Here is a 26,968-nt window from a genome sequence, read left to right on the forward strand (position 1 = left end):
TCTGCAGTCAAAACATAGAACTTTTTCGGTGCCTCACAAAATTGTTCATCTGAAAGAAACCATAGGTTCTTTTAGATGTGATTCTTTGACATGCCTCGTGTGAAAGAGCCTTTAGGGCTTAAACAGATGACCGTGATTTCAATTGTCTAGTTTGGATTAGCGTAATTCTTGCACGATATTACTACCGTACGTGCGAGAAGAGATAGGACAGGACCTATGTTTCAGTTTTTTCTTGTGGGGGGTGGGGGTGGGGGTGGGGTTAGCCCAATAGCATAGAGTTTGAATTGTAAAAGAAAAAAAAAACTTTTCACTGGTTTATGCACAAATACGCTTCGTTGCGGCGAGCGTATTTACGTTTGCACCCGTGTGTTTAAGTCATTACATTGATGTGATTTGCTCTTTTATCCGTCATATTTCCAAGAAATATCTCACCAGACATGTCTGACATACATGTTTTTCCTTGCAGGACTTAGTTTGTTGGATCTCACAAAGAAAAATACTTATAAGGTAAGGAGCTTCTTGACACATTAGTTAAACTACTAATGACCACTTGCCAATGAGTATGTATGTGTTTGTGTGTGAGTGAATCTTATGCTCCACCCCTGGTGATGTCATCACAGTTCTTACAACATATATAAAACACAGAGCCTGACCGACAGAACAACAAAGTTAGGGCTATTGGAAGGGGAGGACAAAAATAACAAAATAAGAATACAACTAAGCCATTGTTATCTCAGACACAACTCAGCGGTCCTGACAGAAGACACCGACCTACCACCATCATAGAGATCCAGTGGGCTGAAGGGCCTGCAGTGACATCACTACTATAGGAGGAGCCATTGTGCATGGTAAAAGAGATCCGGTGGGCTGCAGAACCTGTGGTGATGTCACTGCTAATGGATCTAGTAGGCTGCAGCACCTAATAATTACTAGTACATTGTATATGGGTCATTGTGATCTAAGGTTTGTGCGCCAGGCTGCTGCCCTTACATTGGTTTCACACCTGCGCCGGGGATTCCACTGTCTTGCACCATTTGGGGAGCCAAAAAGGGGAATCCCCAAAGTTCACTCAGTTTTTTGGATAAATGTAAATCATGTACGAGGTCGTTCAAATCCCCCTGGTTTAATAAATGAGGTTCAGATGAAGCACTTGCTTCAAAAAATGAGTCATCCAACTCTTGGTCACGACTATCTGAATCATTGTCAGTAAATGTCACACTTTCGGGAGGCTGTGGTACAGCTAAATCATCACTATGAGGAACTGGTCTCCTAGCAGAAGGCAAATCTGGATATTTAACGGAATGTTTTGATTTAGATGGAATACCTGTAGTAGTTGTAAATCAGAAATAACAGTCTGAAGAATGGTCTTTTGGTTCGCTCCATACCATTGGAACCACAAAAGGCATATGACGTTCAACATTGATAAGGAGCCCAAGCCTTATCTTGTTCATCCACTTTACATCTAAAGTAAAGTTCATAGTACTTTTTAATCAGCGGTATAAAGTTTCAACTTTGAACTTCGAAAGTTAATTCCCCACCGATGTAACAGAAGGCATTTGGACTTTTTACACAACACCTTGGTATATTGACACAGTCTTGTGCACACGATCTGTAATAAAAATTCGATAGAGATTACTGTATATCCCAATATGTATACACCAAAAATATAATTTAACGAAAATGCTGTCACGCAAAAACCACGGGTGATGGAAAATGTCTGATTACATTTTTGAATTCAGCATGAAAAGTTACATTAGAAACAGCATCAATGTTTCTTGTGACAAAAATTGTGTTTACCAGTGTTATTTTGAGCGACTTTTGAGTGATCATCTTTTTGTGTAAAAGGGCCTTAACAGTCAGGACTGCACAGGGCGAGCTGATGTCTGTCCGGACCTACAACTTATTAACCCCTTAAGGACACGGCCCTTTTTTTTTCCATTTTCGTTTTTTTTCTCCCCCCTTTAAAAAAATCATAACTCCTTTATTTATCCATCGGCGTCGCTGTATGAAGGCTTGTTTTTTGGGGGACGAGTTGTAGTTTTTAATGGTGCTATTTAAAGTACCATATAATGTACTAAAAAACTTTTAAAAAAATTCTAAGTGGAGTAAAATGGAGAAAAAACCGACATTCCGCCATCTTTCAGTGCATCTTGTTTCTACGGCGCACAAACTGCAACAAAAACGACCTGATAACTTTACTCTATGGGTCAGTATGATTGCTATGATACCAAACTTGTATAGTTTTTTTTTTACTATACTATTTTCTCAATTATTTTCTGCGGCCATCTTGTGCGCGCAATAACTTTTTTATTTTTCCGTCGATGTAGTTCAGCGACCTGTTTCAGTGGTCCCTCTCTGTGGTATTTGTGTGCCCTTTTGTTTTGGACTTTATTTGTCTGTGGTTTATTCATTTGTCTAATCTTTCCCTCCCTGTCCTCAATTATTCTTGTACTCGACATAACATCTAGGGACGTTTAGGTTGGGTTCCCACAGAGCGTATTCCCAGCTGAAATCTTGCGGTTTGGCCGCAGCGAAAAAAGTAAATTTTTGCCGGGAAAGCGCTGCTTCAAAACCTGCGGCACTCAACCGCGGGTTTTGAAGCGGCTTGGCCGCACGCTTTTCCGTTGCAGCTGGCACTCCCATAGAGGAGAGCGCGGCCGCAAGGGACAAAAAAAAAAAAAGAATGGACATGCTGCGGCTGTCGAATCTCTGAGAAATCTTGTCCACATGGCTGGCTAATTACAGGATTAGGGGGGTTGCTCTCTTCAGGGCGGGTGCTTCGCCTTCAATGGCAGGCACAGTCAGGGCTGTTCTAGGGAAAGATCCTAAACCTTTCTTCCATTTTCAACTCTGTTGTACAGTCTCGCACGTTTAGCTACCTTATAGCCTCCTGTATTTTTCACGTCACCCAGCCTTTCTACTCTTTCTCCGTGTCTGTTACCTCATCACATCTGGTCGGACATGACAGCCATGAGAAAAGCCATAAGTATTCACATACATATACGTAGAAATAACATGCTGTCTTTTATTAATTCTTCCTATTTAAACCTAAATAAGCTTAAAGATAGTAAATGCAATGACAGTGTACAAGGCGTATAGTTATAATCAGCGCCTGACATCCCTGTTATGTCTTTATGATGGAAATCAGATTCCAACATATAGGTATTGTAGCAAGCAGGGTGCACTTGCCTGCGGATCGCCAACTCTCAGACCGGAATGGGCACTGACCACCTAGAAGTACTCTCTGGAGACGCGGATGTCCGTTAAACCTGACTCCTGCCAGTCTTTATTCACAGTACAACCAACATAAACAGAGTCCATATAACGTTCTTCAACAAAACATAAAAGTCCACATACACACCCCACCTGGGTGTCAAGGTTAGGGTGGTCACTGGCCTGCAGCAGCTTAGCTCTGCTGCACAAGTCCTCTCTGGCTTTCTCAGCCAACATCTCCTTGGGTGTAGCAGGAATGTACCCTTATATCCAACTTCGTGACCACACCTATGGGCATTTTCCCTTTTCTCAGGCACCAGAATGCCTGTCTGTTGCTCCCTACAGGCCATTCTCTGTAGTGCACCTCTACAGTATACATTTTACACAGCTTTGCACAATATGTGTTTGAGGCTACTTTCACACGGGCGACAAAATTGCACCGTTTTCTCGCAATGTGACAGCGCTACAAATAGCATGTATGTGAAGCCCATGCACACAGAGGCCAGATATATTCTCTTCAATATATACACAGAGGTGAGATAGATTCTCCTAAGTATATACATACAGAGGAGCTTTAGATTCTCCTCAGTATATACACATAGAGATGAGGTAGATTCTCCTCAGTATATACACATAGAAGGTAGGTAGATTCTCCTCAGTATATACACATAGAGATGAGGTAGATTCTCCTCAGTATATACACAGAGTTCAGTAATATTGTCCTCAGTATACACATATAGGTGAGGTAGATTTTTCTTAGTATACACAGAGGTGAGGTAGATTCTCCTCAGTATGTACACATAGAGGTGAGGTAGATTCTCCTCAGTATACACATAGAGGTGAGGTAGATTCTCCTCAGTATATACACATAGAAGGTAGGTAGATTCTCCTCAGTATATACACATAGAAGTGAGGTAGATTCTGCTCAGTATATACACATAGAGGTGAGACAGAGTCTCCTCAGTATATGCACACAGTGGTCAGATATATTTGCTTCAGTATATACACATAGAGGTGAGGTAGATTTTCCTCAGTATATACGTAGAGATGAGGTAGATTCTCCTCAGTATATACACGTAGAGGGGAGGTAGATTCTTCTCAGTATATATGCATACAGGTGAGGTAGATTCTTCTCAGTATATACACATACAGGTGAGGTAGATCCTCTTCAGTATATACACATAGAGGTGAGGTAGATTCTGCTCAGTATATACACATACAGGTGAGGTAGATTCTCCTCAGTGTATACACATAGAGCTGAGGTAGATTCTCCTCAATATATACACAAAGAGGAGCGTTAGATTCTCCTCAGTATATACACATAGAGGTGAGGTAGATTTTCCTCAGTATGTACACATAGAGGTGACGTAGATTTTCCTCAGTATATACACACAGAGGTGAGGTAGATTCTTTTAAGTATATACACAGAGAGGGGAGGTAGATTTTCCTTAGAATATACATAAAGGTGAGGTAGATTCTCCTCAGTATATATGCATACAGGTGAGGTAGATTCTTCTCAGTATATACACATAGAGGTCAGTTATATTCTCCTCAGTATATACACATAGAGAACAATAACACTGTGCAACAAATTAAAAAAGAAACGTTATAACAGAAAGTAACTGATATGTTTTTGTAAAATTGAACCCTGCTGATTCTACTGGTAACATTGGATACTCGCAGCACGTCTCACTTTCATGTTACGAACCATTTCCTTTATTTAAAGGGGTTGTCCCGCGGCAGCAAGTGGGGTTATACACTTCTGTATGGCCATATTAATGCACTTTGTAATATACATCGTGCATTAAATATGAGCCATACAGAAGTTATTCACTTACCTGCTCCGTTGCTGGCGTCCCCGTCGCCATGGTGCCGTCTAATTTCAGCGTCTAATCGCCCAATTAGACGCGCTTGCGCAGATGGGTCTTTTCCCTTCAGCTTGGTCCAGCAGCAGCGGCGTTCTGGCTCCGCCCCCTTGTACGCATCATCACGTAGCTCCGCCCCGTCACATGTGCCGATTCCAGCCTCCTGATTGGCTGGAATCGGCACACGTGACGGGGCGGAGCTACGCGATGATGCGCACAAGGGGGCGGAGCCAGAACGCCGCTGCTGCCGGACCGAGCCGAAGGGAAAAGACCCATCTGCGCAAGCGCGTCTAATCGGGCGATTAGACGCTGAAATTAGACGGCACCATGGCGACGGGGACGCCAGCAACGGAGCAGGTAAGTGAATAACTTCTGTATGGCTCATATTTAATGCACGATGTATATTACAAAGTGCATTAATATGGCCATACAGAGGTGTATAACCCCACTTGCTGCCGCGGGACAACCCCTTTAAGATTATAACAGTCTGGATGCGCCGTAATATTATTATTCAACTGTTTTTGGATCTTGACTTCCTTCTGTAAGAAACATTACTTTCCCTCTGTAAGAACCAGCAAAAGTCGCCCATTATATCTAGATTGTACTTCCCTTTGTAACAGTCTTCAATGACTGAGATGTCTTGTGTGTGGAATACGCAGTGAATAGAAGCCATTGATTTCTATGGGTTTGTTCACATGAGCGTATTTTATTGCACGGTGTATAATTGCGTGAAAAAATATGCAGCATGACTTTGTTGTGGCGTATTACACACTGCAATAACCATTGAAGTGAATGGGCGGGCTCAAATTTTCAGTGAGTGCGCAGTAAACCTGCCTCTTTGCACATCATTTCAATGGGCCTGTCTATGTTCTTTTTTGCATGTGCAAATATGCAGTGTATTTGTGCACTTAAAAACACTCCAGAGCAGGCGAAACACACAGGCGTAAGTGATTTTTGGTCATGCAAATACATATCGCATGTGCACGACTGAAATGCGCTTACGTCCATTGGAATGAGCCCCAATAGTGACCCCTTTAGTAGCCCCAGTAGTAATAGTGACCCCCACAGGGGCCTCATTAGTGATAGTGATCCCCATAGTGACCACATAAGTAACAGTGATCCCTTTAGCTGCCCCAGTAGTAAGAGTGTTCCCTACATTGGCCCAAATAGTAATAGTGACCACCATAGTAGTCCCAGGGATGCTGTCCAGCCAGAGGCCAATAGCACCCCTCCCATTGCATGAGGCACAGTCAGTATGGGGGTGTTTTTGTTCTCGCTGTACCATGGGAATAGTAAATGGCATTCTACACTTGCCTTTCTGCCCCTGTGTGAGATGAGTGTTACTTGACACACAGTTGTTGTGCGGTGCCACTTCTTATCTTGGTCACCAGGCTTTATTCCTAAATACTTGTGATGGGCACACTTTACCAAGGATGTTATTTTCCTCCGCTGTGTTTGCTGTGAACTGTCCGCAGACATAGCAAGAATTGTCTGGTTGTTTAGACATCCGCGCCGCTCAGCCATATACTTATTAGATTTTGAAAAATAGTCCCAGTCTAACCATTAACCTGTAAAAACACAGATCATTAATTACAGCTTACTGGTGGATGATCGGCAGCATTTCAACGACGTTACATATGTTACATAAACCTGCCCTTATTGTGTGCAGTCAGCGCGCGGCATGTAACAGCAATTGCGAAATATTTGCGCCATCACTCTTGTTCTTATTAAGCAAGGTTAATGGCGAGCCTCCTGGATTGTATAGGCATTAGAGATGAGCGAGCGTACCAGGAAAAGCACTACTCGCTCCAGTAATTTGCTTTATCCGAGTATCACTGTGCTCGTCCCTGAAGATTCGGGTGCCGGCACGGAGCGGGGAGCTGCAGGGGAGAGCGGGGAGGAACGGAGGTAAGATCTTTCTCTCCCTCTCTCCCGCCCGCTCTCCCCTGCTCCCCGCTGCGACTCACCTGTCAGCCGCAGCGGCACCCGAATCTTCAGGGACGAGCACAGCGATACTCGGATAAAGCACATTACTCGAGCGAGTAGTGCTTTTCCAAGTACGCTCGCTCATCTCTAATAGGCATATTTCCAAAAAATAAAGTACAGCGACAATTTGATTACATTATTCCCCATAACTGGAAAACCTTACGTGGCAGAAAAAACTGATGTAATATTTGAATTCAGCGCACTAAAGTTACTATAAGTCGCCTGTCTGCTCATCAATTTCACTTCGTCTATAAAGATCTCATTGTACATTTCATTTAAAAAATGCCTTTTTGAAGCATTCTATAAGACGACCGCGAGCATGGGCCAAGATCACCGCTGTATGATAAAAGCACATGACCCTGATATCTGCCTGACAGTATTCTTCTTCCATATCCCCCATCTTTTCTCAGGTGAGCTTGTCGTCCACCTTGGGGACATTTGACGTGGCTGCAGAAGTGGTCAGCGTCACAACAAAAGGAGCAGGAGAAAAGCAAATCACAATATCTAGTTCCTTGCTGGATAATCTGAACCGCCAGCTTCAGTTAATTACTTATACCAACACAGTCTTCCACCCAAACACTGCGGACCCTGGTGAGTACAGTGTCTAATATTAGATTTACAGCTAAACGTAGACATAATAATCAGTATTACAATTACTTATATCACTCACAATCCTCTCTTCAGTGGGAGTATGGAAGCAACATAAAACAGCCAGCTCGGCAGTGTCCATAATCCCGGCCTTCGGTCGAGAGAAATCTTCAGAAATGTTTCTACTGGCTCAAAAGAGCCAGCTGACATGGTTTAGCAGCGCTAGCCGCTGCTAGACTCCCTCCTCCTCCCTTTGCCGGCAGCTCCCATAGAAGCCTATGGGAGACGCCAGCTGATCTGGGCCAAAAGATTTTTTTATTGGGCTAAATTAGCCGTGTAAAAAGACTCATGTGAATGAGGCCTTAAAGGGAGGCTAAGGTAGTTTGAAGCTCAGGCTGCCGCTCCTTCTCCTTCATTCTTTACACTGCAGCTCTGACTGTTTAAATTGCTTGCCATATACAAGGACAAACCAGAATGTTTGGGTATGGAGTACTTATTTCCATTACATCACATGCAACAATATATACTATAATATAGGACTGGAATATTACCTGCACTTCCATTATCTGTCCATCTGATATGCCAGTTCCGAGTCCCATTTTTGACTATCCAAGATGGCCAATGCAATCTTCAGCTAGGTTCCCACGGGGCGGATTCCCGCCGGAAATCTCGCGGTTTGGCCGCAGCAAAAAGCGCGAGATTTCTGCTGGGAGAAGCGCCGCGGAAAAACCCGCGACGGCTTTGAAGCGGCCTGGCCGCTCGCTCTTCCACTGCGGCCGGCGCTCCCATAGAGGAGAGCGCGGCCGCAGCGGAAAGAAAAAAGAATGGACATGCTGCGGTCGGCAAAGCCGTGCCGCAGCCGCGGTTTCGGCCGGATTAACCGCAGTGGATTGGCCGTCCCATGTGGACGAGATTTCTGAGAAATCTTGTCCACATGGCTGGCTAACCCCGAGATTAGTGGCCACAGGCAGATTTGCCGTGGCGAAATTTCGGACGGAATTTCTGCGGCAAATCCGCCCTGTGTGAACCCAGACTCAGACTACCTAATTTCCATAGTGCATTGGTAGGGTTAGACACCTGCTCTCTGATTAGCCAGTGCTGCTCTCTTGGTCAATACTGATCTATCAGTTGGCAGTGCATTTTTTGCATTACCTAGATAGAAAAGTGCAACAGCCACTGTGGACAGACGAAAACCGGAAATCGGAGGGACAGCAGATCGGAGGTACAGCAGAGTAGAATGACTGCAGCTAATATACCCCCAACTACTCTGGTACCAGGGAGGAATTTTGTCCTGAAACCGGAGGGTCGCATTAAGGAGAAGGGATAGATGAGCATTACTGTTCCCTGCATACAACCCTGGTAGCAGAGACAACAAAGCATCTGAAGAAAGTGAGAAGATGTGTCTTCACCTGAATATTAAGAAGGCAATGATCATGACTACTGCAAGCAAGGAAGTCCACATAAAGGTCAACAACAAGAAAATCACAGTGGTTAATAGGTCCCTATTGGGTCCCTCATCGATCATAATGGCAGCTTGAGCAGATGAGATGGAGCGTCATTAGCACTGGGGCATACAGCCATGGTAAGCATGGACCTATCATGAACGTGCATGGATGTCTTAGTTACTATCAAAGTTTAATCCCAGCCATCGTCTTCCCTATTCCAGCATATGGCTGTGAGATGTGGACATTGAGCATAGCAGAAAAAAGGAAAATTTATGCTTTTGAGGTGTGGTGTTCGGGAAAACGTCTACAACTTCCCTGGACAGTTAGGGTCACCAACAAAGCTGTCCTGGACCGCATCTACCAAGACTTGTCAATGGAAGGCAAGATCACCAGACAAAGACCGACTTAGGCCTCATGCACACAATGGAGGCGTCTGCCTCCGGGTTCCGCAGCAATAATCCTCCATAGCATGCTATGGAAAAATGATTCTTCATGCACACAAGTGGAAACCAATTGCGGTTTTCCCTTGTAGAATGAAAAATCGCAGCATGCTCTATTTTCCTGTGATTTTCCTCAATGGAAGCCGTCCGACCCACAGCCCGTCCGTAATTGACATTGTGGACAGGCCGTGGATTCCACAGCAAAAGCAGGACTTTAAAAATAAAAATCTGTACTGCACATGTCCGATGGTGAGACCATCCACAGTACAAAGAAGCTGGAAGAAGACAGGTTCGCGAAGAAGGTCGCCTGCACACACAGGTACGTAGCGTCACCCACCACGGTCAGGGCCGGTTCCCTTGCAGGTTTCTGCAGGCGGAATCTGGACCTGCCGTGTACATGAGGCTTTACTTTGGACACGTGATGAAGGGGAATTCGCTGGAAAAAGGGATGCTACTTGGAATGGTCAGTGGTGAAAGGAAACAGAGAAGAGAAGACACGTTGGTTGGACACCATCAAGAAGGACACGGGAATGGACATCAGGCAATTGATAGCAGGCATAGGGAATAGAGGAGCATGGGGAGGCCTGGCCTACAGAGTTTGGATAGAATTGGCATTGTATTGACTTGGACATACCATTTAATGTGTCATGCTGCACATGAATCTTCCTTATATAATTACAGTGTTGAAAACCATCTTGCATGTTGTAATATGAGCACTGTAATTAGAACACCAGTTACGTAATATAAACTTGTACCATAATTGGGCTATTATTGTGTAAATAAACTATTAGTATCATAACTAGAGATGAGCAAGCATACTCGCTAAGGCAAACTACTCGAGCGCGTAGTGCCTTATGCGAGTACCTGCCCGCTCGTTTCTAAAGATTCGGGTGCCGGCGGGGAGGAACGGGGGGGGGAGAGATCTCTCTCTCACTATCCCCCCCGCTCACTCCCGCAACTCACTGCTCTCCCCCGCCGGCACCCGAAGCTTTAGGGATGAGCGGGCAGGTACTCGCATAAGGCACTACTCGCTCGAGTAGTTTGCCTTAGTGAGTATACTCGCTCATCTCTAATCATAACCCTTACAAATAAATAGGTTGTATGAACAGTATCAGATCCCAGTGGAGCGATATTCTAAAAGTAGAAGGGCCCCAGCTGTCTGTAATAGAGGTGCGGCCGTACCGTGCAGCGCAGAATATAATAGGGTGTATACCAGTACATTTCAATATGCTCTTTTGTTTTAAAACGGTCGTAGAACATGTTTGAAAACCATTAAGATTTCTTCTTTTGTTTGCTTTTCAGTCCAGATTCAGAGTGATGGACATACAGCTACATTTATCATTAGGATCCGTCATCCCACTATTCCTAAGTTATATGACATGGGACCTAGTAAATGTAAGTAACACTGTATAGCGGAGGTCGAAGTGAACTTGTCTTGTTAACTAGTGATAGGGGTCAATCAATATTTTTAATAACCTAACATAAGAAAGATAAGGAAACAGTGTAATAAATGTGACATTAGTTATTTGGTTATATAATGTTATGTATTATATGTAAAACATTCCGGAAGTTGCTAGTAGAATTTGGATATAGAATCATATGTAAAAAGGTATATTCAAGCGTTTATTTGAATATTGATTTTAGAATACTAAATGTATGATTAATTAGATTTTATTCAGCTATCTTGCTGAATACCAACTTATCAACTTTGTGCTGACTCCCGAGTAGGTGGCTGAACCAGTTTTGTCTATGTGTAAACTAAAAACAATGTCCCCTCTTTTGATGTGCAAATTGTTGATGAACTTTGAAGATTACACTTCTAGTCAAACAAGAAATGTAATTAACAAAAGTACTCAGCCAGTAGACAGCCAGGAGTCAATCTTTATTATCACACTGTAACTGTTTTTATGTCTACTTCAAACAGTTTTGTTGATACCTTTTGTTTAGAAAAGCTTTTTGATTTACAGTCACCAAAAGTACTTTGTAACTAGGCATCAGGTAACATTTGGAAACACCTTCTTTCCAACTTGCATATAAACTAGCAATGTACAACAATAAACAGAACTCATGCTGATTTACTAGACAGTCTGTGTGTAGTGGGTCATTATGGTTCTCAACTATGAGTACTCTATATAATATTTCCTCTTAATTTGGATACAGGCAACATTCGCATTTCGGTCTGCGTTCAAGACCCCCCACACTAGTATATAGTCCTGTTGGATAATATTCAGCATAAATTGTATTAGAAAGTGTCTATAGAATCCAGGGGCAGATTGGGAACCCAAAGTGGCCCTGGAAAAAAATACAAAGTGGCCTTATGTTTTAGGTGGGCCCAAACCATCAGCAAATGTGGGAAACACAAGTAGGCAGGGGACAGCAAATCTCCAGCAGCAGCCATGTGGGTGGTAGCTTATGAGGTGTGTGTAGCTCTCCACCGTAAATTGTCTCCAAAGCACAAGGAAAAGGGGAGAAAAAACGACACAAACGGTATCACTGATTCACCAGGAGCCATATAATCACCTATATACTGTCAATGTATAAAACCCAATATACCAGGACCAACGTTACCAATAACTCTATATAAGGGCCACACCATGACCACATATTACAGTCACATAAACTAATACCACCATACTGTAACTAAAGACCAGTACAAAGATCAATATTACCAATAATAAGACTACAAATAATACCCCCAGACCATGCCCACTATTACAGAAAAAAGCACAATACATGGGGAAAATTGGCTTCTACCTCATTAGGAGTTTTTTTTGCCTTCTTCTGGATCAACATTAGGGGTTAATAGGCTGAACTGGATGGACATGTGTCTTTTTTTAGCCTTACATACTATGATACAAAGACCAATATTACAACCGTACAGTGAGCATATAGTGATAGATATCCACTCTACACAAGCGCTCTGCAGGGCAAATAGATGAATACAATACCATTATAACCAATAATCCCTTTTCTTTTGCATCCGTCCCAAACCGCCATGGCGACCTGCCACTGAAGTGTAATGTTTAGTTGTTTTGTGTGTGATAGCAGGAATAACTCAGCATGCAGCATTCTTCTTTCCACCAAAACAACGTTATAAGACAGATCCAGCACAGCGCCATAACGTCCATTTAAATACAGGACCTTATCAATGTGCTCCATTTATTCTTTTATATATATATATATATATATATATATATATAGCTGCACCTGTTTAAAGCGGTTGTTCTTCAATAGTAGATTAGTGGAGTTTTGTTACCCAGGCCCCCTGCTGATCAGATGTCCAGGCTGGTGCACTCGTGTACTGAATTGAATTCTGCAGGAAGCAGACAGCTCTGTTCTTACTGCAGTGGCCAGTCTTGGTTTTGCAAGCCAAGTTTCCATTGAAAGAAATAGTAACTTTGCCTACAATATCCAGCCTGCCCATTGCAATAAGAATGGACTTACACACCAGCCTGGCAAACAGTTGATCTGTAGGACCTTAGGCAACAAACCTCCGACAATCTAGTATTGATGACTTATGTTGAGGATAGGCTATCAGTAGTTTACAACTGGACAATAGCTTTAAGGCTAGGGCTATATGGCAACGTTGGGCACAACACATGTCACACAGCCAAAGATTATAGTGTCGTGCTGCATCCATCACAAGCAAAAAATGTGAGTATGGTCATGTTGTGATCCATAAGTTCTTATGACCGCAACAGTCACAACATAGTAACATAACATAGTATATAAGGCCGAATGAAGACAATGTCCATCTAGTTCTACCTGTTTATCCTCCTATGTTGTTGATGCAGAGGAAGGCAAAAAAACCCAAGAGGCAGGAGCCAAGGTATCCAAACCTGCATGATTTCTCGCGTCGTGCAACAAGATCACGATAACCTCCATTGTTTGTGATGAATGAAGCTTTGGCTGTGTGAGATGGGTCACACTTAAAGGTGGTGTGTAGCTCCAGCCTTAACGGGGTTGTCCAACATCTAGCTGTTTGCTGCAGAAAGCAGATAACTTGTACTTTCACTTCAATAGGACTCAGCCTGCAGTGCCAACCTGAGCCACTGCACATTGTACGGAGCTTCCTGCAGCAAAACAGCTAGAAGTGGAACAATTCCTTTAAGGCCTCAGTCTGTGTTTTGCAAACAAAGTGCTTATTCACACGGGCGTATGCGTACAATTCTGCGAGTATACCGCAGCGTTGCACGCATCGCAGCTCATATGCTCTGCTGCCAGAGATCGTGTAGGGATCTGATTGACATTGCACATTCTTGGGAATGTGACGTCACGGACATGCGCAGTGGGATTTTTCACAGTTGTGTTTAAAATATACATCATGCTCTACTTTTGTTCATTTTTGATTAAAAATACCCCCACCATAGGCTCTAGAAAGTGAGTAACATACAGATTTATCTATATTTCATCAGGATTTGCCTCTGTATTATACCGGTGGCATACGGTTGACATACCGATGTCATTTCATCTGTAATATGTCCGCATTAGGCTCCGACACAAACAGGCTCATCTAAGAGGCCTAAGGCCTCTTTCACACGAGAATCATTTTGGTGCAGAGTAAGCACGTCAAAAAATTGCGGCTAAGAGAACCCGTGGTTTCCTATCGGTTCTTCCAGACAAACGATTTTTTTTTCCTGTGCCGAAAAAATTGTGTGTCAAAAGATTTTTTTTTTGACGGCACAACACTGGCGGCTCCCATAGACTCCTATGGGAGCTGACCCGCAAAAGGAGGGCGGAGCAGCATACTCGTGAATACTAGCAGCAACGTACTCGCCGCTGCTATTCTTTCACACGATTTAACGCTCCGATAGCCGCAATGTTTTAGCACGACTATCTGAGCGTTAAACCGACGCTTGTGTGAAAGTGCTAAGGCTGCGACCCCTACATACATATGCCGGAGTGATTCCACAGTCAATGGGTCACTATTGTAGTAGTGAATTAACTGGACCTTATTAAAACAATTAGTGACTATTAGACAATGAAGTCGGGCTTGTGGAAAATATTTCCTTTTAGATGATTAGACTGTTAGGAAATGGATAGGGAAATAAATGGTGATGGGATTATGGTATATCACTAGATGTGATCTAAGCAGGGTGTTGCCATCTACTGATTGACACATATAGATGGGTGAGGCTGCTTCATTCTGTCTGAGCTTCTCCCGCAGCCGGGTTCACCTCCCGCAGCCGGGTGCTCTAAGCTAAGTGCAGCCACTTGTCCCATAGTACGTCACTTGTGAGGACTCCAGGCATGCAACTAGATTTCTAGTGCATTGTTAAGGAATTCCGGTTTAAGGTGGACTTAAAGACAGACTTATTTGTGCACTCAAAAATTGTGCACGCAATACGTAGAGAAAAGAACCTATTGATTTCAATGGATTCATTCTCATTTAGCGAATAAAAACGCAGCATGCTCTATTTTAGTGCGCATTTGCTCAACAAAGGTCCCATAGGAATCTATGGGGGAGTGGGGGGTGATGCAAAATTTACAAACCCAATACCTGTGTTATTACGGAAAAATGCACACATTGGGAACTAATTAGGCTGCACAGCCTTGTAAATCACAACATTAGTGTGTCCTGCACCCATTTGAGCGGTTCCCAACAGCACAAAATGTACAATAAAATGCACATTAACCACGGTAAATATATGGCGCTTGGTCATGGGCTTTAATCTTGGCCGATAGCAAATTTACAGTGTGGGATTAAAGCCTCTCCTTTTGCAAACAAGCAGGAGCAGGTCGAGTTCTCAGCTGTTAGTCACAGCTTAGAACCCGTGGGAAAAGGCAGGAATGGTTTTTAACCACTTCTGCCTTCCCCTTTTCCCGTGTAGATAGCGCTCAATGATTGCTATGTACTAAAAACAGAAAGTGGAAGTATTACTTCCACTATGCAACCGGGGGTCACATGACCACCGTGTTTCCCTGTTACAGCAAATCTGCAAGGTGCTAGCAGACCCTGATCAGCTCTGCCAGTGACTATTGTCACTACAGGGGGATGTTTTCCCTATAACTGGAGCTCCTATGAATGCTGCTCTTATGGATGCCCCAGCTACAGTGGAAAAGTGTGTAATAAAAAAAAAAGACAATGTGAATGACCTCCAGAGGTCTTATTTGACATCATGGGGAACATAGATGGTAAAAAAAATAGTTACAAAAATAAGTTTAAAAAAAATGACAGAATAAAATAAAAATATATACATTAAAATGAAATTGACCCAAAGCCAATCTCAAGCAAAACTGCCGCTGTATGCGCCCTGTAATCTGAAACGATACATATTATATATCAAAACGTCCGAAACATAATAAGGAACCCATATTAGCGTAAATATACTCATTTAAACGAAAAAAAGAACTATAAATGTCAAAATCTTTTTTTTTTCCCACTACATGAGAAGTCAGCGCAGAGACTTCCTCTGCAAATACACAGAGGTCAGAGCAGAAGCCTCCATGCAGACCTCCGTATAGTGGCCGGTATTTGTAACTGCAGGCACGGCTCGCATTGATTTCAATGAGACCCGTGACTGCAGTCACAAGCGCCGGCCACTACACAGAGTTCAGCGCGGAGGCTTCCGCTCCAACCTCTGTGTTATTATGGGGCTGACAGCTTACGCCCGCTCAGCTGATCAGTCGGGGTCCCGAGCGAAAGACCCCAGCCGATCAACTATTGATGACTTATCCTGATGATAAGTCATCAATAGTATTTAACGGGAAAACCCCATTAACTAAGGGGTTAATGAACTTTTTGACATACACTATGGATGTAGAATCCTTATCTTCCAACATCCCACATGAAGATGGACTGACCGCCTGCCAGGCACACATTGAGACAAACGGGATCACCTCTGAATCACTGTTACAGCTCACAAGATTCATCCTCCCACATAATTATTTCTCCTTTGGCAAAGAGATATTCCTGCAACTCACTGGACCTGCCATGGGCAGTAAAATGGCACCGCAATATGCCAACCTTTTCATGGCAAAACTGGAGAGTGACTTTCTGGCCTCCTGCCCCAACAAACCATTGGCTACATTGATGACATCATAATCATCTGGCCCAACTCCGAACAAGAAATAATTAGATTCCATGAGAGATTCAATGCATTCCCCTCCACCATGAACCTGACATTAAGCTACTCGCATACAGAAATCAACTTTTTGGACACCAGCATAAAAATTTCAAACAATTCAATACAGACATCCCTGTACCGCAAACCGATTGATCGACCCACAGACCTCAGATGGCACAGTTTCCATCCTAAACACATCAAAAGGTCGATCGTTTACACCCAGGCTATCAGATACAACCGGATCTGCTCCAACCCAACAGACAGAGAGGAACATCTATACCATCATAAAAGGACATTTATAAATCAGGGCTACCATCCCACTTCAATTGATGACCAAATCACCAAAGCCACCAGGATACCCAGAAATCAGCTACTCTAATACACAGAGAAGGAAGGAAATGATCGCATACCTCTAGTAGTGACCTACAATCCACAGATGGAGGTACTAAGGAAAACTGCAAAGAAACTCCCTCATACCCTACACAAGGATGACCGTCTGAGAACCATATTCCCGGACCCTCCCCTCCTATGTTACAGGCAACCAAAAAATTTGAGGAACTTTATAGTCTGGAGTGCATTGCCCTCTGACACACAAAAAAGGAACTTATCCCTATAATGTAAGGGGCTGCAAGACCTGCTCACATATACTGACTGCGGACAGGATACGGATCCCCAACATACAGCAGAACTAGAAGATCCCCGGGACAGTCACATGTTGTACGTCTGATGTTGTGTACCTGATCCTGTGCAGTGAATGTCCTGTTGGGGGGCTTTATGTTGGGGAAACAGGACAAAAATGAAAGCGAGGATGAGATCGCATCGCCACACAATTAAAGAAAGAAAGACAGAATTACCTGCGGCCGGTTACTTTTCTAGTCATTTACACACCATAAAATCCATAGGCTACCATAGGCAACTTCAAATCTCTACGTCATAGAAGAATTTGGAAGTACAAGTTTAGATCTATCTTTGACACTTTCACCAGAGGCCTAAATTCTTCAAGAGGGTTCATGTGTGACTGGAGATTATGAGAAATCTATATCAAAGATAACACTCTGGCCTGGTGACCCCCTAACACCAATTTAAGGACCATAAAACTTTCACATCCCTTATCAGCGGACTAATTAAGTATTTACTTCTCTACTCATCCTGTTCTGATATTGTTTTAAGTGCAAATTAATCACACCATGTCTGTGGCTTTTCATGTCGATATGTATATACAGTATATGTATACGTCTTCGGATCTATTCCATTATGCCTGAGGAAGAACCCTAAGTAGGTTTGAAAGCTAAGCAGTAACATCATGTATTTTTGTTAGCCATTAGTAGGTATAATATCTAAAAGATTACTTGTTTTTTCTTGCTGAGAACAATCACAGTCTCCATACACCAAGGCATTGAAACGATTCTCCCATTGGATGAAGTGTTTACTTTAAATGGTCCTGCCATCTCTGCTGTCATAGGACTTATTCACACAAATGTATTTGCGCAGGGTATTGCACATGCAATACGCAGTGAATAGAACTCGTTGGTTTCAGTGGTTTTGTCAACATGAGCATATTTTGCCTGGGCATTAAATTCTACTTTGTGAACTCAGTCCTCCCACCCCCATAGCCTCGGAAGGGAATTTATATGTTAGGCTCCATTCACACCGGGCAGTTCGGTTGCAATAAAAACTGCACCAAAAAAGTGCATTGGTGAAAGCATGTATGTTTTTACTATGTTTGTAGTAAAATGTGGCATAAAATGCATGTTTTGGTGCGGTTTTTATTGCAGCTGGACTGCCCCATGGGAATGCAGCCTAAATGTGCGCAGTCCATACTTGTAGAAGCAGAAGACTCATTTAGTAATAAGTAGTTTAACAAAGCCGCGGGGCATCATAAATCATACATCAGGGGTAGATAGTATCTATATCATATAACCCATACATATAGCAAATGATGAGTAATATGTTACAAAGAGTTTTATACGTTTATATGCTCTATTAGGCCCAAATCACACAAGGCTATATGCGCTCGCCCATTGATTGACACTTAGGCTGCCTTCACAATGGCATGAAAATTGTGCAAGTTTGTGGGTTGTGAGACACAAATGTGAACCCCATTCTTCTAAATGGAGTCACACACGAGTGATGTTTTCCTGCATGGCACCACAATACAGTGTTAGGGTACATTCAGACGACCGTATATCGGCCGGGTATTCACACTAGCCAATATACGGCGTCTCTCTCTGCAGGGGGAGGAGGCTGGAAGAGCCAGGAGCAGTGCTCTGAGCTCCTGCCCCCTCTCTGCCCCCTCCCCACCGCCCAGCACTATTTTCAATTAGGAGAGGCGGGACTGGGGGGGAGCTAATTCCCAAAACTTAGCCTAATAGTGGAGAGGGGGCGGGGGCTCAGAGCACTGCTCCCGACTCTTGCAGCCTCCTCCCCCTGCAGAGAGAGATGCCGTATATCGGCTGGGCATGAATACCCGGCCGATATATGGTCGTCTGAATGCACCCTTTCGCAGGAAACAAATCACAGCTTGTTCTATCTAGCTGCGGGATCTCGCATTGCAGCCCCATTGAAAGCCATGGGAAAACTCTGTGAAGCTCTGCCGCGGCGGGGATTCCCTTCATCCCAGAAGAGATCCAAAGGCTGTTTCCACATGAAAACGCCTCGCATCCACGTGGCTTTCACACGGTGGCGAGTACAATAGTGCACTTGTCAGTGTGAAGTTAGCCTTAGGGCTCCTTTACACTGGCAAATGTGATCTCGCCGCCAGAAAAATCGCTGCAAAATTGCAATTTTAGTCTTGTGATTTTTAAGCGTCAGCAGTTTTTTTTCCTATGAAAATCTCGCCTCGCTGCCAGACGTGATTTTCACGTGCGCAAGTTAATAGAAGTTTCTATTGCAAGTTTGTGCATTGCAGTGCGATAAAAAGGAGGCTCCATAAGGAAACATGGGCTAGAAAAAATCGTGAAACGCAGACAGATAGGACATGCTGCGATTTTTAGATCTCGCAACATCACATGAATGAAAACATCGCAGATGGGAATGAAATCATTGAAAATCATGGGTTTCACAATTCTGCGTTTTCACTCACTTCCACGTCACACGAAAATTACGTGACTTTATCGTAAGTGTGAAAGCGGCCTTATTGTTTGGTTCTAAAGTGCCATTTTCTGTGATTCGTAAATCCCGCGATCAGACAGGGGAGAAGTTATGCTTCCTTTATAAATCCACAGGTCACATTCCTCCCGCGGTATCTCGGTCTGTAATCAGCAAGTAGCTGAGTACAGAAATACAAGTATCAGCAGGAACAGTACAAGTTCTACTTTGTGACTCAGTCCGCCCCCTCCCATTGGCTGCAGAAAGTGATTTATACGGAAATGTGCGCAGTTCGTACTTGCAGACTCATTGAGTATGTAATCCAGTTGTGTATCCCGGCCTGACCTACGGTGCTCCAAGTTGGGTCAGTAAACCCCACGGTGGCGCTGAAACACACATCCGTATTACGCCCATAATATGCACGACTGAAACCGGTCCAAGAACCCCAACGGCCGAGCGTTTTTTGTGCACGTTTTCGCCTGTGCAGAATCGCTTGTGCAAGCTGCAGACAATAGAACCCATTGATTTCAATAGGTTACCTTACATGCTGCGTTTTTACGTGACATGCTCTATTTTTGCGCACCTAAGGAACCTTTGTAGTCTATGGAAGTGCGCAAATGTGCACCCCGTCCACACAAAATTGTGCAGTTCAGCGCTTCAGTTCATTTTGCATTATTAGGTGATAACACCAGGGACTAATTATGCTGCCCAGCCGGTTCAATCATTGCACGGGGTGTGTCCCATGCCGATGTGAACGGGCAGCGTACAAGAGTACAGTAAACAGCATTGCTACCTGCAGGAAAGCTTGTGATAGCGCTCCCTTCACAGCGCAATCACGTCACGCTCTGGCGAGCATATATACGCCTACGCTCATCTGCAGGAGCCTTAAGCCTCACACTCACGTATGAGCAAAAATACATAAGCACAATACATTTGCACCATAAATTACGAACTTTTGCCATTTTTGCACATATTACTATACTTTTTGCACTCGTTGGGCAATATCACATGTACGCAACACAGCTGCGCCCAGATTTTAATGGTTGTTCAGCCTAATTAGTTCCAGATGTGTTCTTTTCCCCACATATTGCGCAATCGCGTAGGTATTGAATGCGCATTTCCAGTAGACATCTATGGGGCCTTTGGTGCGCAAATACACGCAACAATAGAGCATTCCGCATTCTCTTTCGCCTGTGTAAATGGGCCCTTATGCTAAAACATCATCTAAAGGTAAAGCATTGAATGGCTTACTCCGGCGGACAAAACTGCACATTAACCCTTTCCAATTCCCTGTCTGACGTCTAAAGACATTCTTATTGAAGGCTGTACAGCTCCGATGTCGGAAGACGTCCAACAAGGTATTCTTACTGTGGATTACTGGCTGCCCTGTTGTCAGAGGCCTCTCCAGCATGTCCTATACCGCAGTACTGGCTCTAGCCAGCAGATGGCGCTGTTGTATAATGGCAGAAAGAGAAAGCCCCCTAGGAAACCCTGAAACCAAAATTGGATTGCAAAGGGTTAATGCCTTCTGCAGCTCGCAGTTGTTTGCTATAGAGTTCAATCATTAGCAGCGCCTGGTTTAATCTAATTATTTACTTAATGACATATTTCTCTGGGACACTAAATACATAAAGTCAATAAGTTGAGGGGTTGTCATACAATGTTCACTTCTGAATGCTGATGTGAGATATGTAATCTGTATACAAAAGACTGAATACTTGTATATTGTTCCCACAGCCAAGTATAATATCAGCGCCCTGGTTACCATAGCAACCAAAACTTTCCTTCGCTACGACAAACTGCAGGATCTGATTGACAGCATCAGGAAGTTTTACCCAACAATAACCATCGTAATTGCCGATGACAGCGAGAAACCGCAGAAGGTTGAGGGGCCCTTCATCGAGCATTACACCATGCCTTTCGGGAAGGTACGGTATTAAAGTATTAACATATATTCCTCCTGGCGTCTGTTTGTAGCACAAGGGGGTGTGCCAGCAGACTGGATCCGGCATCCATAAGATCACGGCTTTATTAAGACATATTAAAATTAGAGATGAGCGAGTATACTCGCTAAGGCACTACTCGCTCAAGTAATGTGCCTTAGCCGAGTATCTCCCCGCTCGTCCCTAAAGATTCGGGGGCCGCCGCGGCTGACAGGTGAGTCGCGGCGGAGAGCAGGGGAGAGCGGGGGGGGAGAGGGGCAGAGAGAGAGATCTCCCCTCCGTTCCTCCCTGCTCTCCCCTGCAGCTCCCCCCCCCCCCCCTTCTGGTCCCCGAATCTTTAGGGACGAGCGGGGAGATACTCGGCTAAGGCACATTACTCGAGCGAGTAGTGCCTTAGCGAGTATACTCGCTCATCTCTAATTAAAATCCCAACAGCAGGGGCACATGCGGGACGCATTTCAAGTTACAGAAGCACCAGTGGCGAAATGCACTACATAAGGGGTGTTACAATGAATATATTGTTTAATATCAAATGGTTTCCCAGTGACACATGGGAGAAGTGTTTTTGAGACATGCAGAAGCGAACACCAACCTTTAATTTACCCAGGATGCACCTATTTTGCAGATTGATCTTCACTTCTGTTCTCTGCATTTAAATGTAGACATTCCAAATGTTGGTGGTGTTCCGTTCTGCATATCTCACGTGGGCCGGGAAATCAGTTGATATTAAACAGTATAATTATAGGAACACTCCTTATGTAGTGGATTTCATCACTGGTCTCCTATAAACTGCAGTATGTCGGCCGCAGGACTTGCAGTTTAAAAATATGTATCAGACGTCACATCTGTGAACATGAAAACGCCTTGCATCCTCGGGGAATTCACATGGTGCGGAGTATGATATGGGGGCGGGTTACATGGCCTCATATCGCGCTCACCCTTGTAGCCTAAGGGTTATTGGCCAGGTGTGCTATCTCAATTTTTTTCTGCTTAGTCACATGATTACTTTTTTCTTTGTAAACTGAGGAAGAGCAGCTGCAACAGATTGAAACTCGTCAGTGGTTGCCATTGTGTGTCCTAACACGTCTCAATAAAGCCATGATCTTATGGATGCCAGATCCTTTTCTTGCTGGCTTCTGCAATTGATTCTGGCCAAGTCCAAGCATCCTGCTGGTGAGCTGGTGCATTTTCTCTGTATACAGGCTATGTAACCAAAAAATACGCAGCACTCCCAGCTGAATTAAGTGGACTAATTGTTATTCACCAATTCAGTCCTGAAAGGACGCCTTCACACTGGCATGAAAATCACACGAGACGCACAACTATGAGACACGTTCTTTTGAATGGGTTGATTCACATTAGCAATGTTTTCCCACATAGCACCACGATGCTATGCGGGAAACACATTGCAGCATGCCCTACCTTTCTCAGAGATCGCCCATTGCCTTCAATGGCGCCAGCGCCAGCCCCATTGAAAGCAATGAAAGAATTCCGCGATCCTCTGCTGTGACAGCCGCGGCAGGGATTCCCTTCATCCCCGCAGTGATGCTAGGCTGTGTTCACATGAAAATGCCTCGTATCCACACAACTTTTACATGGTGGTAAGTGCGATGTCTGGTCATGAATCACGACCCGATATCGCCCTCGCCAGTGTGAAGGAGCCCTCAGGGATCTTTCACATGAGGTGGAATTACGCCACAAGCCGCAGCCAAATCTGCAGCAGAATTTCACGCCAAAATCTGCGGGTACAACTGCAGCTTTTGATGCGGAATCGCAGGCAGGTTTTAAGCCATTTTCAATTCCCCATCAGGTAGCCTGCGGATTTTGGGGTCTAATTTACCACGGCCTGCGGTGTGCTGTGCGGCCTGCTCCATCCCTTTCTGGGACCTTTTTCAAGTAGTGAATTAATACACCAGTACAATACTCATAGGAGTTCCACCGATTGATCAATTACAATCAATTTGTAATTCAATTCAAAGACAAAACAGCATTAGCAAAAAACATTGTGTGTGATATAATGCTTATGCAAAGGCATCCATGCAAAAACATACATAAAATTAATCTCAATTTGTCCACAATGAATTTTTTATCAATAATTATTCTTAAAGGGGTTTTCCAGGGAGAATACTATTGACCTATCCTTAGGAAAGGACCCCGACCGCATGCTGTCAGCGCCGCAAATACACAGAGGTCGGAGCTGAAGCAGCGGAAGTGGCCGGCACTTGTAACTGCAGGCACGGCTCATGTTGAATACACAGAGACTTCTGCTGCTTCCACTCCAACCACTGTGTTATTGCGCCCGCTCAGCTGATCAGTCGGGGTCCCGAGCGATGGACCCCAGCCGATCAACTAATGACAACCTCTCCCGAGGACCTATCCAGTAGTATCCTCCCTTCAGGACCAGAGATTTTACATTTTTTTCATTTTAATTTTCTCCTTGCCGCTTTCTAACAGCCAGACCTTTTTCATTTATCCCTTGGCATGGCCGTAGGAGGGCTTGTTTTATGCAGGACACGCTGTATTTTTTAATGGTACCATTTTATGTACCGTATAATGTACCAAAGAAGTTTTACAAATTTTTGGGGCCGGCAGCAGCATCGCACCACGGGCCATGTGCATGAGATGTGATGCGAGGTCTCCTCATAGTGATGTGAGGCATAAAAACGCCTCGCATCCAAGGGGAACTCACATGATGGCGAGCGCAAAATTGGGCCGTGATTCATGACCAATATTGCGCTCACCCATGTGAAGTTAACCTAAAAGAAGAAAGGAAGTGCAAAGACGTTCATAGCCTATAAGTAAAAAATAGAAATGTTAATGAAGATGGTCCTCGCCCGGAGATAATAGGCCTCTTGGGCTGGTTGTTCAACCTCCTATGGATTTTAGGTAACAGATAAGGAATTGGTGTGATCAGGTTCTCAGATGCTTATAAGTCTTATCTCTTATTACTCATTCACCAACCTAGAGATTTCTATTTCCCACTTGGGATCTCCACCGAGTTTTTGATACACAGGGTCATCATTTAATTGTTTGTATGCTTCATTTAAATACCCGGTAGAGTCCTTAACATGACAGCACCCCGGCCTCCGCAGGTTGATGGTGTGCTTGAAGCTTTGCACTAACTCATTCACCACCAACACTTCCTCTTTTGCCGTATTAGGGGATTTTACGTTGTTACTCATCACATGCTTTTCTCAGTACCTCTAAACCACATAGTATCACCTCCATACGTAGGTATGAAACTAGATTTCACCATAGGCTGGAAATTATGACAGATGTAACGCCTCATTCCGAATGATGTCACCTTGTGGGTAGATGGGAGAGATTAGCCTGTGCTTGTCTGCCTGGCTCATAATGTAATAAGACTGTAGCAGTGTGCCCCCTAGCTGCTGTCCATGGTATGGGGTGTGTAGCTTTGGATCTGTAAGTGTAATCAATGCCAAAGTGGGGTTGACCATACGGAGTATTGGGTAGTAACATCTGCCAAGGTCAGACAGCCGCTAGTGAGTTGGGCATTTCTTCCCCGCAACTTCCTTTACTTGGATGATTAAGTGTGGCATATACAGAGCACTATTGGAGTTCAGCTCTGGATCAAACTGCTGTCTAATAAAAGCCAGTTTTTCTTAAATGTTACTTGACATCAAAATTCCACATTAATATTCCACATCCGAAAACTTGGAAGTCTCTTACAGCACCAAGAATATGAGCTTGAAAAGCCCCCCGTGTCTAATTAGACCACAACTGTAGGCATTTACATATGAGACATCACCGCAGGCCGAGTCTTGCAGCAATTCGACATTTCTATCGGGATGCATTATTTTTTTGGCAATGACGGTATTTTCCTGTGTTGCAATAAGATATTTAATAGTTACATTAATTTACTGAATATCCTGATCACAAAGCAACTTTTCTACATTAACCTATTAACCACCATACATTTTTGGGGTTTTCATGTTCTTCCTTTTATCGTCCTTGCCGTTCTAGAGCTATGGCTTTTTTATTTTTCTGTAAACATAGTCATACGAGGGCGTGGTTTTTTTTTAACAAGCACAGGACAAGCTGTATTTTTTTATGTTACCATTTAGTACTATCAATAAATGTATTACGTAATGTTGCACCTATTTTTATTTTTTTTTGGAGGGGGGGTTGCTTTTATGGCATTTATGTTGCGGAACAGCTGACATGTTAACTTTATTCTGTTGGTCAATCCATTATGATGATACTATGTTTATAGTTTTTTTTTTATGTTTTACTACTTTTTTACTACTAAAAAATGAAAAATCTTTTTATTCAAAGGAGAATTGATTTTGTCAGCATATTCTGAGCCACACAGTTTTATTTTTCTGTCGATGGAGCAGTGTAAGGGCTTGTTTATGGCGGGGCAAGCTGTAGTTTTTAATGCTACCATTGATGGCAGAAAAATACACACGGTCCATTAAGTCTGCCGTTACCTAATTCCTCTCTTCTAGACTAATTACACACAGGTGAGCACGATATGGGGTCGTGAATCCTGTCCCCATATCATGCTCCCCACCATGTAAAATCCCCAAGGCGTTTTCATGGCAAAGCAGCCTCTCAGCACGTCAGGGAGGAAGGGAACCTCTGACACCGCTGTCTGTGGAGGTTCGCAAAGTCTCTTCCATTGTTTTCAGTGGGAGACTTGCATTGCTTGCACCTAGCACATTGCGCGATACTGCCGCTGTGAGAGCACACAACAAGATGGAACTTGCCGCTACTTATTTCTATTTTAAAAACTTTTATTTGACTTAGTTTAACTCCCTTTAGTCTCTGTAAGGGTCTTGAACGTGCAGTCATTTGACTCACTCAGTGCTGACGCTGATCATGGCTATTAACTCTTTAAATGTCACTGTAAATTCTGACAGCACCATTAAAATATTCTGATAGGAGGTCGGGGGTCCTGAATGCCCCCAGCTCTGGATAAGCTTGTGAGGTGTTTTTTTTTTCGTTGTCATGGCAGTTGAAGTCACCCGTGTCTGCCACTTATTTCTGCCTATTAGGAATGCCAGCAGAAATAGCATATATTGCAATGTTGAAGTATTGCAGTTTATTGTATAAGTGATCAAACTTCAGGTTCAAGTTGCCTATAGGGAATAGAAAAATAGATTTAAAAAAGTGGAAACTAAAGTTTTTTATTATTATAAAAAAAATAAAGAATAGAAAAATTTTTTAAAAAACCTTTTCCCATATTCATAAGAAAAATCCAAACAAAAAAAAACATAACATATTTGGTGCCGCCACATGCCGATCTATCAGAATAATGGAATATTTATCCCATAGGGTGAATGTTGACATTAAAAAAACACAACTCCAGAA

General features: G+C 43.6%; 1 protein-coding gene across 4 annotated transcripts in view; it reads left to right on the forward strand.

Annotated features, from left to right (window-relative positions):
• B4GALNT1 (beta-1,4-N-acetyl-galactosaminyltransferase 1) overlaps positions 1 to 26,968 on the forward strand; it is an 87,114-nt gene that overhangs the window by 52,675 nt on the left and 7,471 nt on the right. For all 4 annotated transcript variants that reach the window (XM_066584410.1, XM_066584408.1, XM_066584409.1 and 1 more), the window contains 4 exons: positions 467 to 507; positions 7,475 to 7,655; positions 10,840 to 10,932; positions 21,429 to 21,619. In XM_066584410.1, coding sequence (XP_066440507.1) covers positions 467 to 507; positions 7,475 to 7,655; positions 10,840 to 10,932; positions 21,429 to 21,619 — 506 coding nt within the window. The remainder of the gene's footprint in view (positions 1 to 466; positions 508 to 7,474; positions 7,656 to 10,839; positions 10,933 to 21,428; positions 21,620 to 26,968) is intronic.

The sequence above is a fragment of the Eleutherodactylus coqui genome, chromosome 1 (assembly GCF_035609145.1).
Source record: "Eleutherodactylus coqui strain aEleCoq1 chromosome 1, aEleCoq1.hap1, whole genome shotgun sequence".
Classification (NCBI taxonomy): domain Eukaryota; kingdom Metazoa; phylum Chordata; class Amphibia; order Anura; family Eleutherodactylidae; genus Eleutherodactylus; species Eleutherodactylus coqui.